This window comes from Lithobates pipiens, unplaced genomic scaffold (genome assembly GCF_037356315.1).
Source record: "Lithobates pipiens isolate NorthernLeopardFrog02 unplaced genomic scaffold, aLitPip1_a1.2 Scaffold_28, whole genome shotgun sequence".
NCBI classification, from domain to species: domain Eukaryota; kingdom Metazoa; phylum Chordata; class Amphibia; order Anura; family Ranidae; genus Lithobates; species Lithobates pipiens.
Window position 1 is genome coordinate 102,953,914 of NW_027507789.1, and position 19,711 is coordinate 102,973,624.

General features: G+C 40.6%; 1 protein-coding gene across 1 annotated transcript; it reads right to left on the reverse strand.

Annotated features, from left to right (window-relative positions):
• Positions 1-14,452: 14,452 nt before the first annotated feature.
• Positions 14,453-15,436, reverse strand: LOC143934878 (zinc finger MYM-type protein 1-like). The gene has a single exon (XM_077458468.1). It carries the CDS (start codon positions 15,432-15,434, stop codon positions 14,502-14,504), a length of 933 nt encoding a protein of 310 aa, XP_077314594.1. The 5' UTR covers positions 15,435-15,436; the 3' UTR covers positions 14,453-14,501.
• Positions 15,437-19,711: the final 4,275 nt, after the last annotated feature.

Sequence of the window (19,711 nt, forward strand, 5' to 3'; positions counted from 1 at the left end):
CTGTGTATTATGTAGCTCTGTATTGGGCAGTTCAGTACCCAGCACTCTGTGTTTTATTTAACAATGCCCCTTAAGACCCTCCCACTTTGAAATTTGGCCACACCCACCCCATGACATGGTGTGCTCTTTTGTAGGAAGGGGGGGGAATTTCTGCACCTATTCTCTGAGGCCGCGTACACACGAGCGGACTATCCGTCCAACTAAGTCCGTCAGACTTAGGGTGGCACAGTGGTGTAGTGGTTAGCACTCTCACCTAGCAGTAAGAAGGGTCGCTGGTTCAAATCCCAACCACGACACTACCTGCCTGGAGTTTGCATGTTCTCCCTGTGCCTGCGTGGGTTTCCTCCGGGTACTCTGGTTTCCTCCCACACTCCAAAGACATGCAGGTAGGTTAATTGGCTTCTGTCTAAAATTGACCCTGGTATAGGAATGGGGACCTTGGATTGTGGGCTCCTTGAGGGTAGGGATGTGTGATGTGAGTGTGCAATGTACAGGGATAGGGGCAATTGTAGACACTCACTCAGGTTGAACTAGATGGACAGGTGTCTTTATTCAACCTTACTAACTATGAAACTATGAAACTATGAAACTATGAGACAATCCGACAGACAGTCCGTCCTACTTTTGAATGAACGGACTTGACCACACACGACGAACAGACAGTCCGCTGAAAGCTTGCGCGATGACGTGTACGGCACGTATGACGGGACTAGAAATTCGACGTCCAATACACTGCAATGCAACCTTCGGCCGTGTAAATCCTTTCTGAGCATGCGCCATACTTAGTCCGTCGAACCAGCCTACTCACGAGCGGACTGTCCGCTGAAACCAAGTTTGGACGGACAATATTACGGAAATTCCGAAAGACTTAGTCCGCCAGACTGTCCGCTGAAAAAGTCCGCTGAAGCCCACACACGAGCGGATTGTCCGCTGAAACACGTTTCAGCGGACCAAGTCCGTCAGACAGTCCGCCCGTGTGTACGCGGCCTGAGAATAAAAGCCCTTGGCCCAGCTGCCCAAAAAGAACAGGCCACACACGGAAAACAATGGGCCAATGGGGAGAGATCTCCCCTGGTCTGACCATTCCTGAATTCCGCAAGCACTGCCTGTCCGCCACTGGGTGGCTGGATTAATAACGGGCACTGGGTTTGCAGTCCTAATGGAAGCCTGGTATTCTGCTTCCATAGTGTTGTATTAGCCCTGCATGGCTGCACCCTTCCACCTCAGGGCTCACGCCAACGCATGTCCCTTAAGGCCCACCAAAATCCTCAGCACCAGGCCCATCCTGCTCTTAATCTGGCCCTGTGACCAGCGCTCTGTGTATTATGCAGTCTTGTGACCAGTGATCTGTGTATTATGCAGTCCTGTGACCAGAACTCCGTGTATCATGCAATTCTGTGCCCAGCGCTCTGTGTATCATGCAGTTCTGTGCCCAGCACTCCGTGTATTATGCAGTCCTGTGCCCAGAGCTCTGTGTATCATGCAGTCCTGTGCCCAGCGCTTTGTGTATTATGCAGTCCTGTACCCAGCGCTCTGTGTATTATGCAGTCCTGTGTTCAGCGCTTTGTGTATTATGCAGTCCTGTGCCCAGCGCTCTGTGTATTATGCAGTCCTGTGCCATTGGGCAGTAAAAAAAAAAAATAAGTCCTCAGATTTCGATCTAATTTTACAAATCTTGTCAGCTTTTACTAAAGGCAACAAATACAAGGGAATTTGATGGCAGCCAGACAGCGAGAGGATAGTACCAGCAACGGTGACAGGTTATATGAAGGGGTTCAGTTTGCTGTTCTCCTATCTAGCAGTAGGTGCCCCAGCAACTGGGACCGAACCTGCACGGCAGAGATTTCAGGGACCTAGCTGCAGGTACGGAAAGTGCTAATGGAGTAAGACATGCACGCAAGCAGTTTGTGCTGTGTGTTTGGCAGAACCTATATTCTATCACTGGGAGTGAGATGATAGGAAAGCTGGACTGCTGGAATGGGACACAAGTTTAGCAGTGTTCACTTTAAAGAGCCTTTAAGATCTGAATTTTTTTCTCTCTTGAGAAGAGGAGATTAAGGGGAGCTATGATCAACATGTATAAATACAGAAGTGGTCCTTATAGTGAACTTAGTGTTGAGTTATTCAATTTAAGGTCATCACTTACAGGAACTTCTGGAGGAAAAGATATTTACTCTCCAAATAGGTTTCATCACAGTAAGAGCTGTGAAAATGTGGAATAGACTCCCTCAAGAGCTGGTTATGTCCAGCTCAGTAGATTGCTTTAAAAAGACCTGGATTCTTTCCTAAATGTACATAATATAACTGGGTACAAACATTTACAGGTAAAGTTGATCCAGGGAATCTGTGGTTATAGGATTGTTTATATAGGATTGTATATTTTTTTTCCCCTTTTATTGGATGAACTAGGTGGGCTTGTGACTTTTTTTTCAACCAGATTAAATATGTAACTATGTAGCCTCGAGCTGGGTTATGGCTCATTTCTAACTACGGGGTGCCGCTTTAAATGTTGAGTTTACATGAACATGGCCCCGTGGTCATGCCTGATCCCAGGCATTAGTGAGCCCTGAAGGAAGAGGAGACCCCACGTGCTGTGCAAGTAGGACCCGTCCACACGCCATTTTTCAAAGTGATTTTTCAACATACAGTAATAAAGCATGGATACATGGATGGATGAGTGAGCTTTCTTTGAATATTAAAAATTAATTAAATAACATTTTTGGTTTGTGGGGCTCAGATACAGTTTGGTTCTACTTTAAAAATATATACAGTATGTCTTTCCATAATAGAGATGAGTGTTTTTCTGCTGAAAGGTAGAGTGGCGCAGAGTTGTATAGAAGGATTTGTGACAACACATCTGTGGATCTTTGTTGGAGAAATAATTGAGCTTGTTATGCACTTTGTATTGAATTTGGAACTGTATATACACTTTTGAATGAATAGTTTATACATTGTTTATAAATGTATTCAAAATGTCTGAATTTATTACTGATGAATACTGAGAGATATGAATTAATGCTTTATACACTATTATTTATTGTAGGTAGAGTATAACTTTGCATGGGCTTTGAAAAAAGTCCCAGTAATGCATGCATGGTAGTTTAGCTAAATTGCCATGCATACATTACCATTACTTTTTCCATGTAAGCCTTGTTATACCTACAGTATATATAGTGTGGATCATATATTTCTTATATTCATTTAATTCTAATTTTGAGTTCCACTTCCACTTTTGAGTTCCTAATTCCACTTAGGTTTTGGGCAGTTTATTATTTTTCAGTATTTTCAGATTTTATTGAAGGCCATCATTGATTTTAATTCACGCTAATCAAGTAGATAATAAAACCTATAAAATAGGCATTTGTGACCTTGCTGAGGACCTGGAATGTTGGTGTTCTAGACTTAAGGTTGCCTACAAAGGCATCTTGAATGTCTCTCTGATAGAAGCCAGTCTGGAAGTATTGACCAGATGGTATTTGGTCCCTACACGTCTGGCCAGGATGTATGGCACGGACGCCACAGAATGCTTCAGAGGCTGCAATTTGCCAGGCTCAATGCTTCATATTTGGTGGGAGTGTCCAAAAATTAGGACCTTCTGGAACAGGGTGTTTTTGATGCTCCGTAAAATAACGGGACTCCCTTTTGAGCAACAACCTTATCTAGCCATACTTAATGACTTGTCTTCGGGCTGGCCACATCCACTGAAATGCCTAATTTTCTTTATTTTGCTAGCAACTAAGAGCTGGTTCACACCGAGGCAGCACGACTTGCAGCGAGACTGCCTCAGGCGACCTGCATCCGACTTCATCGGCTTGCAAAATGACTTCTGTATAGAAGTCAATGCGAGTCACCCGAAGTCGCCCCAAAAGTAGTACAGGAACCTCTTTCTAAGTGGAAGCGACTGGTGTAGATTCTATTAGAACGGTTCCATTGTACAAAATGGAGCGCGACTTGTCAGGCAGCTAAGTGAACCGAGTCTTAGATTGTTATTGCAGAAGTATGGAAGACACCCTCAGTATCATTTAGGCAATTGAAACATAAAATCTCTTGGATCATGGTACATGAAAATATTGCAGGGATTGTTAACGATCGCAGTAAGCTGATTGATCAGACCTGGAAACCTTGGGTGACCTATATACATGTACCTCTGTCCATGACTCCCGCGGTGGTACAAAGGCGGGACTCACGTCCTATTACGCTAACTCCCTCTCCAACCTAGGTCTCCTTGTGCTCTCCGGATTCTCATTTCTTCTTTCTTTTGATTCTCTTTTTACATCCGTTTTTTTTCTTCCCCCTTCTTTTTCAATGGGCCTTTTAGGTCTCCTTTCCACACTCATGATACAGTCTTCGATGCTGTGATATTTATGGTGACCAATGGTATTCTGTACCAATTAGGAATACCTTATAAATGACGTGTTATGTATCAGCAGTTATGGCCATCAATACTAAGAGCCCATGCATCTTTGGGTTCCAGTTAAGGGATCTTGGTATTACAATTAGTCCATCTCTCGTATGCCTGCATACTTGTAACTATTATCTTTAACACTGGAAATATACTAAGTGTGTTACTCTTGACAATGCGATATTGTTGCAATATGGCTGTTTTTTTTTATGCTGACCATAAATAAAAAAAATTGAAAGTAAAAATAGGTATTTGCTTTGTGTTAATAAAACGTTCAAACATTTTGCAAAACCAGTGTCTGTTCTTTACATCGAAAGCAGATTCACATAACAGTTGTATCGCTTCACATTGAGTTACATTTTACCTACAACATTTGCAGGTGTTGACAACTGGCAAAGCTTGTCAAAAGCCTCAAAGGTAATGGACATGCACTGTAAGCTCATTCCAAATGCTCCTAAGGCATTTGGCATACCTAATTTCCTGTGGTGTTGCCAGCCATTTAGGACTGACCACCTACCTTTTATTTTTTGAGGTTTTTTGTTTGTTTTTTGTTTTTTTTCAGTTTCATATTATGTGCTGTTTTTGGATATTTCACAGCTTCCTAGATTTTATGTGATAGACCAACACAAAGTGGCACATAATTGTGGAGTGTGAAAATTATAAATGGCTTTCAAAATTGTTAACAAATAAATATCTGTAAACTGTGCCGTGCATTTGTATTCAGTCCACTTTACGCCGACACCCCAACTAAAATCTAGTGGAACCAATTGCCTTCAGAAGTCACCTAATTAGTAAATAGACTCCACCTATGTGTCATTTAATCTCAGTATAAATCTGTGAAGCCCTTTTCTTGTTAAAGAAAAAAATATCCCAAGCTTTGAACATCTCACAAAGCACTGTTTAGTTCATCATCTAAAAATGTAAAGAGTATGGCATAACTGCAAACCTACCAAGACATGGCTGTCCACCTTAACTGACAGGCCGGGCAAGGAAAGCATTCATCAGAGAAGTATTCAAGAGGGCTCTGGAGGAGCTGCAGAGATCCACAGCTCAGGTGAGAGAATCTGTCCACAGGACAACTATTAGTCATGTAAATCTGGCCTTTATGGAAGAGTGGCAGGAAGAAAGCCACTGTTGAAAGAAAGCCATAAGAAGTCTAGTTTGCAGTTTGCAAGAAGCCATGTGGGGGACACAGCAAACATGTGGCAGAAGGTGCTCTGGTAAGATGAGACCAAATTTAACTTTTTGGCCTAAAAGTTAAACGCTATGTGTGGTGGAAAACTAACACTGCACATCACCCTGAACGCACCATCCCCATCATGAACTATGGTGGTGGCAGCATCCTGTTGTGGGGATGCTTTTCCCCATCAGGGATAGGGAAGCTGGTCAGAGTTGATGGGAGAATTGATGGGGCCAAATACAGTGCAATCTTAGAAGAAAACCTGTTAGAGTCTACTTGAGACTGGAACGGAGGTTCACCTTCCAGCAAGACAATGACCCTAAACATACACCCAAAGTCACAATAGAAAGGTTTAGATGGCATATTCATGTGCAATTCCGCGTTCACACGGTTGAAATTTTGGTCAGAAAAAGCTATGATGGTTTTCCCGACGGCTTTTCGAAGGGATTTCGCTCAAGCTGTTATGCATACTTACGGTCACACCAAATTCCATCCGTCAAGAACGCGGTGACATACATGTAGGACGGGACTAGAAAAAAGGAAGTTCAATAGTCAGTAGCCAATAGCTTCCATCTCTTAGTTGAATCTGAGCATGTGTCAGTTTTTGCGCTTCGGAATTTCATGCACACGATCGGAATTTCTGTCGGTTTTTCAGTCGGAAAAATTGAGAATCTGCTCTCAATCTTTTGCTGGCGGAATTTCAGCCAGCAAAATTCAGATGGAGCATACACACGGTCACATTTTCTAACGAAAAAGCTCTCATTGGTCTTTTGCTGTGTACGTGGCATTAGAATGGCCCAGCCGAAGTCCAGACCTGAATCCAATTGAGTATCTGTAGCAAGACTTGAAAATTGCTGTTCACAGACACTCTCCCTCCAATGTGACAGAGCTTGAGCTATTTTTCAAAGAATAGGCAAAAATGTCACACTCTAGATGTGCAAATCTGGTGTGCTGATGTGCAAAGCTGGTAGAGACATACTGTATATAAGCCATTTATCATTTTCTTCCGCTTCATAATTATGTGCCACTTTGTGTTGATCTATCACATAAAATCCCAATAAAATACATTTACGCTTTTTGGTTGTAACATGACAAAATGTGAAACATTTCAAGGGGTATGAATTATTTTTCAAGGCACTGTATGTGCATTAAAAAATTCCCACATCTTCACCTACATGTATACATGCAAAAAAAAGAAGAAAAGCAATATCCGTTAGTAAATGATGATGTGTGATGGGTTCATTTTTGGCAATATTATTATCAGATTGTACATGATTAGCAGATGCCATTACACCATTATACATGTACAGTAACTGAAATAATACACATGGAAACAAACAAAATAATAAAACATTTAATTTGTCATTTGCCCCTTTAGGTCGGCACTTGCCAGCCCTTTAAGGGTTTTAGAATGTCAGGAAGATGGGTGGGGTTTATGGTCACAGGCAGAATACTGTACCTGTACGTCGCCCTTTAAGAGGCGGCCAGCGCCTGCGGGAAGCTCCATGAGTTGGGTCGCGGGTCCCATGGAATTGATCGCTGTGGCGATACCCGCGATTGCCTCATGGGGAGGAAGAACGGAGAGATGCTAATGTAAACAAGCATCTCCCTGCTCTGCCTAGTGACAGGGCCACTGATCTCTGCTACGTATGATCGGAGCAGAGATCAGTGACATGTCATACACAGCCACGCCCCCCACAGTTAGAAACACACCCTAGGACACACTTAACCCCTACTCTGCCACCTAGTGGTTAACCCCTTTAGTGCCAGTGTCATTTACACAGGAATCAATGCATTTGTATAGCACTGATTGCTGTATAAATGACAATGGTCCCAAAAATTTGTCAAAAATGTTCGATGTGTCCGTCATAATGTCACAGTCATGATAAAAATTGCTGATCACTGCCATTTAAAAAAAAAAAAAAATTATTAAAAAAATGCCATAAAACTATCCCCTATTTTGTAAACGCTATAACTTGTGCAAACCAATCAATAATCGCTTATTGCGATTTTATTTATTTTTTTTACCAAAAATATGTAAAAAAATACGTATCGGCCTAAACTGAGGAACATTTTTTTTTATATACATATTTTTGGGGGATATTTATTATAGCAAAAAGTAAAAAATAATGCATTTTTTTTCTAAATTGTTGCTCTTTTTTTGTTTATAGCACAAAAAAACTGCAGGGGTGATAAAATACCACCAAAAGAAAGCTTTATTTGTGGGGGAAAAAGGACGTCAATTTTGTTTGGATGCAACATCGCATGACTGCGCAATTAAAGTTAAAGTGACGCAGTGCCGAATCACAAAAAGTGCCCTAGTCAGGAAGGGGTCAATTCTTCTGGGGCTGAAGTGGTTAAAAAACAACTATGTTATAAATTGTACAACAAAACCCCACTATAATAACCATCAATAAAAAAAAAAAATAGATACCTTAACCACTTAACAACCGCCCATTGCCGATTAACGGCATCAGGGCGGTTGTTTAACTCTAAGAGGCCGTTAATTAACGGCCTCCTAGAATTCTGCTCTCGCGCGCCCCCTGGGGCGCGCACACGAGAGCATCCGTGACCGCTGGGTCCAGTGGACCCGGCGCATCACGAATCACGGTAAACGGCCGCTCATCGCGGCCGTTTACCACGTGATCGCTCCGTCAAATGACGGAGTGATCACTTGTAAACAAGCCGGCGTCATGTTATGACGCCGGTTCCTCCCTCCCCCTCTCTGTACCGATCGGTACAGCGGAGGGGGAAGAGATCGGTGTCAGCAGCGATGTGGGCTGCATCTGCAGTGCCCACATCGCTGCTCACCGAAAATTAACCCCTCAAATCCCTGCAAATACTCTGCATTACTCTGCAATTCCCTGCAAATACTCTGCATTACTCTGCAATTCCCTGCAAATACTCTGCATTACTCTGCAATTCCCTGCAAATACTCTGCATTACTCTGCAATTCCCTGCAAATACTCTGCATTACTCTGCAATTCCCTGCAAATACTCTGCAATTCCCTGCAAATACTCTGCAATGCCCTGCAACACTCTGCATTGCCCTGCAACACTCTGCAATGCCCTGCAACACTCCGCAATGCCCTGCAACACTCCGCAATGCCCTGCAACACTCCGCAATGCCCTGCAACACTCCGCAATGCCCTGCAACACTCCGCAATGCCCTGCAACACTCTGCAACACTCCGCAATGCCCTGCAACACTCCGCAACGCTCTGCAATACCCTGCAACACTCTGCAACACCCGCCAATACCCTGCAACACTCTGCAATGCTCTGCAACCCCCGCCGATACCCTGCAACACTCTGCAATGCTCTGCAACCCCCGCCGATACCCTGCAACACTCTGCAATGCTCTGCAACCCCCGCCGATACCCTGCAACACTCTGCAATGCTCTGCAACACCCGCCAATACCCTGCAACACTCTGCAATGCTCTGCAACACCCGCCAATACCCTGCAATGCTCTGCAACGCAGTACTCTGCAACACCATGCTCTGAGATACCCAGCCATAGTCGGTGATACCCTGCAATACCCAGCCATAGACATCTCCCGCCGCCCTCCGGTGCTTCTACCGAATCGCTAATACGATCAAAGCCAGAATCTTTTTTTTTTTTTCAGGCTTCCCAGCTTAGAGGTGAGATGTGGGTCTTATTGACCCCACATCTCACTGTAAAGAGGACCTGTCATGCCATATTCCTATTACAAGGGATGTTTACATTCCTTGTAATAGGAATAAAAGTGATCAAAAAAATTATTTTTGGGGAAAAAAATGTCAAACTAAAATAAATAAAGTAAAATGAACAATAAAAAAAAAATGTTTTTTTTAAAGCGCCCCTGTCCCCATGTGCTCGCATGCAGAAGCGAACGCATGCGTAAGTCCCGCCCACATATGAAAACGGTGTTCAAACCACACATGTGAGGTATCGCTGCGAACGTTAGAGCGAGAGAAATAATTCTAGCCCTAGACCTCCTCTGTAACTCAAAACATATAACCAGTAAAAAAAATGTAAATCGTCGCCTATGGGGATTTTTAAGTAGCGACGTTTGCCGCCATTCCACGAGCGTGTGCAATTTTGAAGAGTGACATATTAGGTATCTATTTACTCAGCGTAACTTCATCTTTCACATTATGCAAAAATTGGGCTAACTTTACTGTGTTTTTTTTTTTTTAAGCACAAAACAGTTTTTTTTCCAAAAAAAAGCATTCGAAAAATTACTGCGCAAATACCGTGCGAGATAAAAAGTTGCAAAGACCACCATTGTATTCTCCAGGGTGTTTGCTAAAAAAACATATATAATGTTTTGGAGTTCTATGTAATTTTCTAGCAAATAAATGATGATTTTTACATGTAGGAGAGAAATGTCAGAATTGTCCTGGGTGCTCCAGAACGCCTGATGGCGCTCCCTGCATGTTGGGCCTCTGTATGTGGCCACGCTGTGTAAAAGTCTCACACATGTGGTATCGCCGTACTCGGGAGTAATAGCAGAATGTGTTTTGGGGTGTAATTTGTGGTATGCATATGCTGTGTGTGAGAAATAACCTGATAATATGACAATTTTGTGAAAAAAAAAAAAAAAGTAAAAAGAATCTTGATTTTGCAAAGAATTGTGGGAAAAAATGACAACTTCAAAAAACTCATCATGCCTCTTACTAAATACCTTGGAATGTCTTCTTTCCAAAAAGGGGTCATTTGGGGGGTATTTGTACTTTTCTGGCATGTTAGGGTCTCAAGAATTGAAATAGGCCGTCAGTACTTCAGGTGTGATCAATTTTCAGATATTGGCACCATAGCTTGTGGACTCTATAACTTTCACAAAGACCAAATAATATCCACCAATTTGTACTTATTTTTACCAAAGATATGTAGTAGTATAAATTTTGGCCAAAATTTATGAAGAAAAAATTTCTAATCTGCTAAATTTTCTAACAGAAACAAAGAAAAATTCGTTTTTTTACAGAATTTTCGGTATTTTTTCTTTTATAGCACAAAAAAAAAAAAACCCAGCGGTGATTAAATACCACCAAAAGAAAGCTCTATTTGTGTGAAAAAAAGGACAAAAATTTCATATAGGTCCAGTGTTGCATGACTGAGTAATTGTCATTCAAAATGCGAGAGCACCGAAAGCTGAAAATTGGTCTGGTTATTAAGGGTGTTTAAGTGCCCAGTGGTCAAGTGGTTAAATGCTACACTGATGTAATAATAATGCTGCATATGGAATACCAAAAAATGAGTGTGAAGGATATATCCAAGTAATGCCCATAGAATCCACATGTCGACAAGACCCTGCTACAAGCTCAGGTAGAAGAAAACTTCTACCATTTTGACTCTCAAAGACATCAAAAAGAGTGATTTGGAGCATCAGTAAAACATAAAAGTGGCTTATGCATACCTTCCGTTAAAAATTGTGAACAGCGAATGGACTCAAAGTAAGACACTTCTTTTCATATATGCATGTTTTTTTCTGGTAACCTGCCAGGGTATCTACTGGAGGCAGCCTTATGTGTTGTGAGCAGCCTTACATGAGTCAGTGGGCTCTTCAAATGTTTTTGCCCTCTCACTATTTCGTATAAACATATATAAAAGTTCCAGTGCCTCCTTGATGTCTTTTTTTTTTAATTAATGGAACGACTTCAGACCAGCTCCAGATGCACAAATTAAATGCATCAAAGTGGGGGATTTCTATCTGGGAGAAAAGTAATGAATATAATTGAGTATTGTTTTTGCCATGCTCTAGGATTCTGAAAGGAGGGTGCCCAAAGTTTGGCTCTACCTTTTCACTGAAACAAATATTACCTATAAGGTCTTTGTATCCTTTAGGAACATCTCTGGATAAGAGCATACTGGATAAACTAATATTCCTGGCAACTACATCAAATCACTGGCTATTATGCACTGGTTTCCAGTAATTTCGCTACCTTTTATAGCTTAGTTCCTTCAATAAGTCTATTGTTTTTCTGATGATTCGTAGATAAACCCATCTTCCTGATATCACCTTTCTCTACCTTTACACTCCTGTCCTTTGGTAAATATCTTTCATTCTGGAATGGGGAACCTCCTGATTACCATGGCATCTTCTCAAGATTTTACATCTATGATTCATAAACCTTGCAGTCACCACCCTTTTGCCTGGCAGATTGCCTAGTAGAACTTTGGATGTAGACTCGACTACTGCATTGCTCGGACAATTGCATTATAGATATGAACGGTTTTAATCTAAGATCTACCTGTCATTCTGGAGTCTGCTTCCTTGAAAAGGGCAATAGTCTCCAAGCCTGCATTATCAAACATGGTATATACTGTACATATACATGGTATATACAGCCAAAATACAAGTACATTCTTCCTTTAATTTCAGAGTTGTCTGATTACCTACAAAGGGTTGCAACCTTGATCAAGCTCATAACCATGAAGCATAAAAAATTTGTTCAAATTAGATAAAAGACGGAATGAAAGATGACGTTTTTTTTATTATTATTTCGTTATATAATATAATCAAAGAAAAAGTTCATACATTTTACAAAGGGAAGAAAAGAGAGAATGAAAGCATCAACACCTTTAAATTCCTCAAGAATTGTCAAAATAAATATTTGTGATACCCTACAGCATATTACCTATATTAGTATTTTCCTCCCCTTTCCCTTGCTTACACTCCCCCCCCCCCCCACTATATCTGCGTCGTGTTGTCATACACCTAATTTGTACTTTATTTTCCTCTCACCTTTCCCCATCACTCAGTTGGATTTATTCACATATTATTAAGAGACTCGTGGGGAAGAGGGGGGAAGAAGATAACAGGAGAAAAAAAAAGGGAAGAGAAAAAAGGAGAAAAGGAAAAGCAAGGGGGGGCAGGCCTGGTGTCTATAACCAGTACTAGAACCACCTTGCAGCTTATGGGTGGATCCCCAGTCTCCCCAACCATGGTCCCCACATCCTTATAAACTTCTTATTATTACCCTGTTTAATAAAAAAGACCCTCTCGTTACCAATTATTGATTTTATACTCGCTAGCCAAGTTTCAACTAGCGGGGCCAAGTGTGACTGCCATTGTTGGGCAATCAGCTTTCTTGCTTGAAAAGGGCATCTTATAACTGGTTCGATAATATCTTTCGGGACTGTACACCCCTCAAATATACTCAAGAGGCAGGTCTTAACCGTCTCTGGAGCTCCAATGGGTAAATCACCAGCAGCACCGTTGTTAAAAAGAAAAAGATGCTTCCATAGCGTAAAAACGTCAAACAATTTATTTGGAATAAAAGAATCTCACTTACAAATAGCAGTTTGTTAACGAGCGTTGAGACAGAGCAAAAGCACGCCGGCCGGCATACAAACAAACGAGCGCCCCGTCCTCCCCTCGTAAAGCGTGGTGGCGTCACTGCGTACCTTCCCAGACGTGTTTCGTCATAGATGACGTTATCAATGGGGGAGCCCCATTGATAACGTCATCTATGACGAAACGCGTCTGGGAAGGTACGCAGTGACGCCACCACGCTTTACGAGGGGAGGACGGGACGCTCGTTTGTATGCCGGCCGGCGTGCTTTTGCTCTGTCTCAACGCTCGTTAACAAACTGCTATTTGTAAGTGAGATTCTTTTATTCCAAATAAATTGTTTGACGTTTTTACGCTATGGAAGCATCTTTTTCTTTTTAACAACGGTGCTGCTGGTGATTTACCCATTGGAGCTCCAGAGATTGCGATTTGGCTATATTTCCACGTTGAGGGTTTCAGGACACAGGAGGCCTGATTGGAGCTAGAGTCTCCCTACTTCGAGCTAATATCTCCAAGGCTTTAATTATTTGTCTATCTGGTAAGCGCATCACTTATCTGGTGACGGGCACACGATTTTTCAAGAATTATTTGTGACCACAGTGGTGATATGCTGAACGTCTGGATTTTCTAATTTTCCTGATGAACTTTTATTCATATCTATTTTGAGTTATGTCTATTCTATCTAATATAGAGTTTTCATTGTTCACAGATTGGTGATACTTTCTCTGTTAACATCAATATATGGTCATTTATTATTTATGTATTTTTTATTACTGGCGCTGCTCTTTTAATTTTTATATTTGCATTTGAGTGATTGTATCTCACTTTGAGCTGCGGCCTATTATTTATTTATTTTTGAGGTTATTGTTTGTTTTATTATTTTGTACCCAAGCGCAGTTTACATACTCTTTCCAGGTCTTAACCGTCGCTTCTAATGTTATCTTAAAGGTTCTATTGATCTCGTCTATAACCTGCGTCCAGTATCTAAATAGCTTCAGACAATTCCAAAGCATGTGGATAAAATCTCCAGATGACTCGCATCTGGGACCAGGGCTGGTGCAAGGATTTTTGACACCCTAGGCGAAACCTCATTTTGCCGCCCCCCTATTGGCTCCACCCCTGACTCCACCCCATTTGCCCTTCCCATGTACACCCCACCTTTTTAATGACCGCTACTATTTTGCATTCAAGCACTGCTAGACCAGCTAATTGTGGAAATGTTACCGTTTTGCCCCAAACCAGCTTTTGTATCAAATAATTCTAAATGATAAACCATAAAATAGTAGATTTTTATTTGTTAACATTTTCTCATTTGCAAAACATAAAATAGCAGCATTGCACATGTATCAACTGTCAACAAGACTCACAAAAATAAGATAAATAAATAACATGACAACGTTATAAAAACACACTGTAAAATAAACACTATGAGACAAGAGAGATATTATAACATTCTAATATCTCTAACATCTCTCAATAAATTTGGTACAACAAAGAAAATAAGCAAAAGTACAAAAGAGTAAATTATTAAATTATAGTGCAAAAGAACTTATAACATTGCAAATCTAAAAACAATCAATAATGAAAGTGCCAATCTTTGAACTCTGTGCTGTTCAAGCATCTTTTAACTAAGGCTATTGGGTCTACAAAAAATTGACCTTTCTTGCTTTAGCATTAGCAAACTCCTTCAACAATATTTCAAAGTCAATCTCTTGAGCAATGGCATTCTCAATAGACAGAGTGGCAAGGCCCACCAGCCTTTCCTGTGACATTGAAGAACGCAGGTAGTTTTTAATGATTTTTAATTTTGAGAAGCTTCTTTCACCCGAAGCCACTGTGATGGGCAGTGTCAACAGTATGCGAAGTGCTATAGCTACATTTGGAGCAAAACCATTCTTGACTGCGTAGCCCAGAACGTCAATTGGTTTCATGCTTGCTGATACAACAGGAGCCAAGACAATTAGCTCTTCACATAGCTGCATTCCATCAATATCTTCATCCTTGGTCTTTACATCAGTTAACACCTCTTGTAACTCCATACAGCTCTTCAAGAGTTGCTCCCTATTCACGTCTTTAAGTTTCCTGATGTCATATAAAAACTGAAAATAGTTGCTATGAACTTTAAGCTGTTCAAATCTCTCCTTGACAGATTTTATTATGACATCCAAGATCGTGTAGAAACACTCAACTTGAAACCGTTTTTGGGGATCTTGGATGGGATCATCTTGTCTCTCGTATGAAAAAAGCCTCTTCTTTTTTCTCTGCACTGTAGAAGGGAACACAGGTTCAATTTCCATTTCCAGTGCCATTGTTCGTGCTTCTGTGAGTAACTCCTCAAATCCATTATCAGACCGATAAGTTTCTAAGTAGTTTTTGCTGGATTCCAAAAGCTCCACAACATCTGGCAAGTAAATTGTTTGACTTTGAAGAAGTTTGCTTACTTCATTAATGCTACTTAATATGTTAAACCACATTACTATCAAACACAAAAATGTAAAGTTGTTCAGCTCTTTTGCCAATGAAGCAGCCTCACTTCTTGCAAGAATAGCAAATACTGGATTTTCTTCAATTGCCATCAGTGTGTCATATGTTTCAGCTATTTGAAATCTGAAAGGACGAATTGCATCAATTCTACTTGACCATCTTGTAGTCGATAGTGGCTTCACCGTCAGCCTACTGATGTGCTTCTTTAAGATGTCCCACTGATTTGTTGAGCCAGATAAAAAAACATATATTTTCTGCAAAGTACCAAAAAATGAAATGGCTTCCCTACAACACATAGCAGCATCATTTACAACAAGGTTTAAAGAATGAGCACTGCAAGGAATATAGAATGCCCGTGAATTCAAATCCTTGACTCTCTTCTGAACGCCAGAGTGCTTCCCTTTCATGTTGGACACGTTGTCATACGCTTGGCCTCTCATATCACTTAACGGTATGTTCAGTTTCTCAAGCTCTGCCAGAATCGATTCAGTCAACTGTTCTCCAGTTGAACTATGAACTGGGATGAATCCAAGAAACCTTTCTTCGATTTTCACTTCAGGGCTTGCTGTTATTGAGTCCCCTTGTATGATTGACACAAACCTAACAATGATGGTCATCTGTTCCACAAGAGCAACATCTGGGGTGCAGTCAAGAATGATGGAATAGTACTTGGCATTTTTTAAAAGTAGAAGAATCCGTCTGTTTATTTCTTTACCAATGAGGCCAATTAATTCATTTTGTATATCTTTTCCCAGATAGTGACAATGAATTTCTGAATTTGTTATTTTTTGAAGGTGGTTCTGCATCACTGTGTCAAATGTGGCCAGCATTTCCACAAGTTGCAAATAATTACCATTGTTTGCACTGTAAAGTGTGTCATTGCTTCCTCTGAAACTCAAGCACTGCTTACCAAGATATTGGACGATGGCTACAAGGCGCTGGAGAACACTTTGCCAGTGCTGAGTTTCGGTTGTTAATAACCTCTGGTAAGCCCGGTCAATCGTTTTTCATGATCCAAGCCTCATCAATAACTCATTCCACCTTCCCACAGAAGCAAGATGATATGCAGACTGTTCGTGTACTGTCAAAATATTCGATATATTTTTCCAGTCATCTACACCTCCAGCAATCAGACTTATTTCTTTGTTTGAAAACAGTTTGCAACAAAAACAAAATACTTTGTTTAGCTTGGTAGAGTAGATTAGCCAATGTCTCGTCTGCACTTCTCCATTTCCAAGGCGGCGTTTTTAATGGACTGCTGTAAAACGTCTATTAGAGGCATCCCTGGGAAATGCAAAGCGTTCATTTGGTTTTGCTGGGCCTTTCATGGGACAGCAGGCCGGAATTTTTTTTTCCATAACTTTTGAAATAAGACAAGAAGACAAGTGTTTGGATAATAATGGCCGCGGTTGTTTATTATTGGTTTCAAAATGTTGTACATAACTCATCAAAACTCATCCAATAAACTTAAAGCTAGCCCAGTCACTACGGCTCAGGCAGCAACACAAAATCCCCAAAAGGGGCATGTAGTACATATCTCAACCAAACTCATCCAATAAACTTAAAGCTAACCTAGTCACTATGGCTCAGGTAGCACATATTTGAACACTATAATTAAAAGTCTTAATAACTTGTCCCCCTTTGCTGTTATAATTCAGTATTATTATTATTAAATATTTTTTATTTTATTATTATTATTTTTATTTTATTTTTTATTTTATTTTTGCAAAGGTGACTTACCACATAACAACAACCGCGACAGAATAAATTAACATAACCATACAGAATTAAAATACAATTAAATACAAATTTATTTTATAGGGAGGGAGGGAGGGGAGAGAACACCACAGCTTTTCTTCTGAGGCGAATGAGCCCCCTCAGCGGAACCCCCTTTTTATAACCCCAAGAAAACTGGTTTAAACCAGTTCTTCCCAGGCTTTTCACATGTCATGAAGGGAGGTCACCTGTACCCCTTCTCAAAACATGTGACTAACAGCTGTTTCCCCGCTGGCCACAGGCTCTGCGGGGGAACTTGAAACTGCTGATCCAGCCGCTCTCCCATGAGGAAAAGGGGGGGCAAGAAACTGCCCTCTCCCTTTTCCTGTCATGGGACAGCAGGCCGGAATTTTTTTTTCCATAACTTTTGAAATAAGACAAGAAGACAAGTGTTTGGATAATAATGGCCGCGGTTGTTTATTATTGGTTTCAAAATGTTGTACATAACTCATCAAAACTCATCCAATAAACTTAAAGCTAGCCCAGTCACTACGGCTCAGGCAGCAACACAAAATCCCCAAAAGGGCAGGAGGACCTAAGGCCAACTGCCCACAGAACCCCAACCCGCGGCCATCTCAACACAGTAACTTAAATTTACATTGAAAATATCCAAGCCAATATCAGACAGATGGATGCCATCCTGCCTGAAAAGGCCAGGGATACCCCCTTCCAGCTCAGTGTGCCTAAAGGATAGCATTCCCAATCTTGATAGCAACTTGGATACTGCCCTATTCACTCTCTTCCTGATTTTTTCAAAAGGACGTACAGAAGGATGAGAAAGCCAACTTATCCTCTGCACAATTTCTGAAAAAAAAACACTACTGAATTGGGAAATGACAACTGTATCCTAAATGATAACTGTATCTTCTGTAGATCATCCCTAATCCGAAAATTAAGGTCCAAAGTTTTATGGTAACCAATATCATTACCACTTATATGAATAATTAAGATATCCAGAGAGGGAAAATGAAGAAGAAGCTGTGAATTAAAAGAAATTAGGTCTGACCATAACATTCCCCTCTTTCCACACCAAAAAATCTTAAATTTAGAAGCATCCAATCCTAACCAAAAAATCTTAAATTTAGAAGCATCCAATCCTAAATTGCTAGTATAAACTCGTTGCTGAGCTCTCAAATTCGCCCAATAGATGAAGGAGTGTCCAATCATCCATACAATGCGAGTGTTACCTGAAATAAATCATAGTATTGCGTTAGGATGAATATAAAGCAAATACCTATCCGACTTCCATCTATCAAACTGTTTAATAGATCTAACATCAAAACCCAATCTAGTGGCCTCTGTTGCTGCTCCAATCCGAAAAGAATGCATCGATAAATGTTCCTGATCTAAATTTAAGGCCTTCAAACATCTCCTGAAAACACTTAAGAACTGGTATTTAGTAAGGGGTAACCCTGATTCATGAATGAAAAACTTAGAAAACCCCCAAAGGCCTAATTGATGAATATTGACTTATTAGAGCCACCGGGCAAATGCTAGTACTCATACACATATCTAATGTTAACCAATTACCTTTACCTACCTGATCCGTTTTGGATCTGCTAATTAAATTTTTTTATGAACTTTCAAAAATAACAACTTCAGACATGTGTATTTGAACCAGCTCAGATACCCTAAGCGCCGCAAAAAACATAACTGAAAAAACCGCCCAAAAAAGAACCGATTCAAAATGAGAATTTTTTTTTTTTTTTTTATCCATCACGGAGCAAAGCTCACCCAGTACTAGAGGAGTGATGGGCTTCCTTGAATCAGGCCTAAAATTAATCCTTTTGTAAACTTTTAAAGCTTGTTTTATAGAAAAATACTGCATGCAAGATGGCATGTTATTTAATTTCAAGAAAAAATAAATTCCCGACAGGGTTTTATGTATGTACGACCAAGAAATAATTCTGCTCAAACAAAGAACCAACAAACTTCAATAACAGCAATTCAGACATGGAACCCAACGGTTCACCTAATATGTTAAAAAATTCTTGATACATAAACCAAGCAGATTGATAACCTGCCCAAGTAGAAGGTGCCAAAGAATTGATAATGTTCAAAATAAGGAAAATAAAAATAAAAATTGTAGCTGTCGTGAAGCAAAGCAGAACCAAGAAACTTTAATAAACAGTAACAAACTTAAAGCTAGCCCAGCCACCACGGATCAGGCAGCAACAACAAATAAACTTAAAGCTAGCCCAGCCACCACGGCTCAGGCAGCAACAACAAATAAACTTAAAGCTAGCCCAACCACCACAGTTCAGGCAGCAACAACAACTCAGACAAGGAACCCAACGGTTCACCTATCATATTCAAAATTATTATTATTATTATTTTTTATATACAAAAACCAGGCAGAATTGATAATATAAATAGAAATAGGCCTTAAACCAGGTCCCATAAATTGATTGGACAGGAGTGTCCCACATGATCCGCCTCCAGAAGTAGCTTGAAAAAAAAAACGCTCCACCTGTGAACGAGACAACTCATCTGCCAAATCATTGTCTTTACCTGGTACATGTAAAGCCTATTAACCAATATGTTCAAACGTAAGCATTTAAAAATCAGGTATCTTATAAGGACAATGACTGGC

What these genes read in the sequence shown, in the direction of transcription:
- LOC143934878 (XM_077458468.1), bottom strand. Translation starts at nt 15,434, where the DNA reads ATGGCAATTGAAGAAAATCCAGTATTTGCTATTCTTGCAAGAAGTGAG.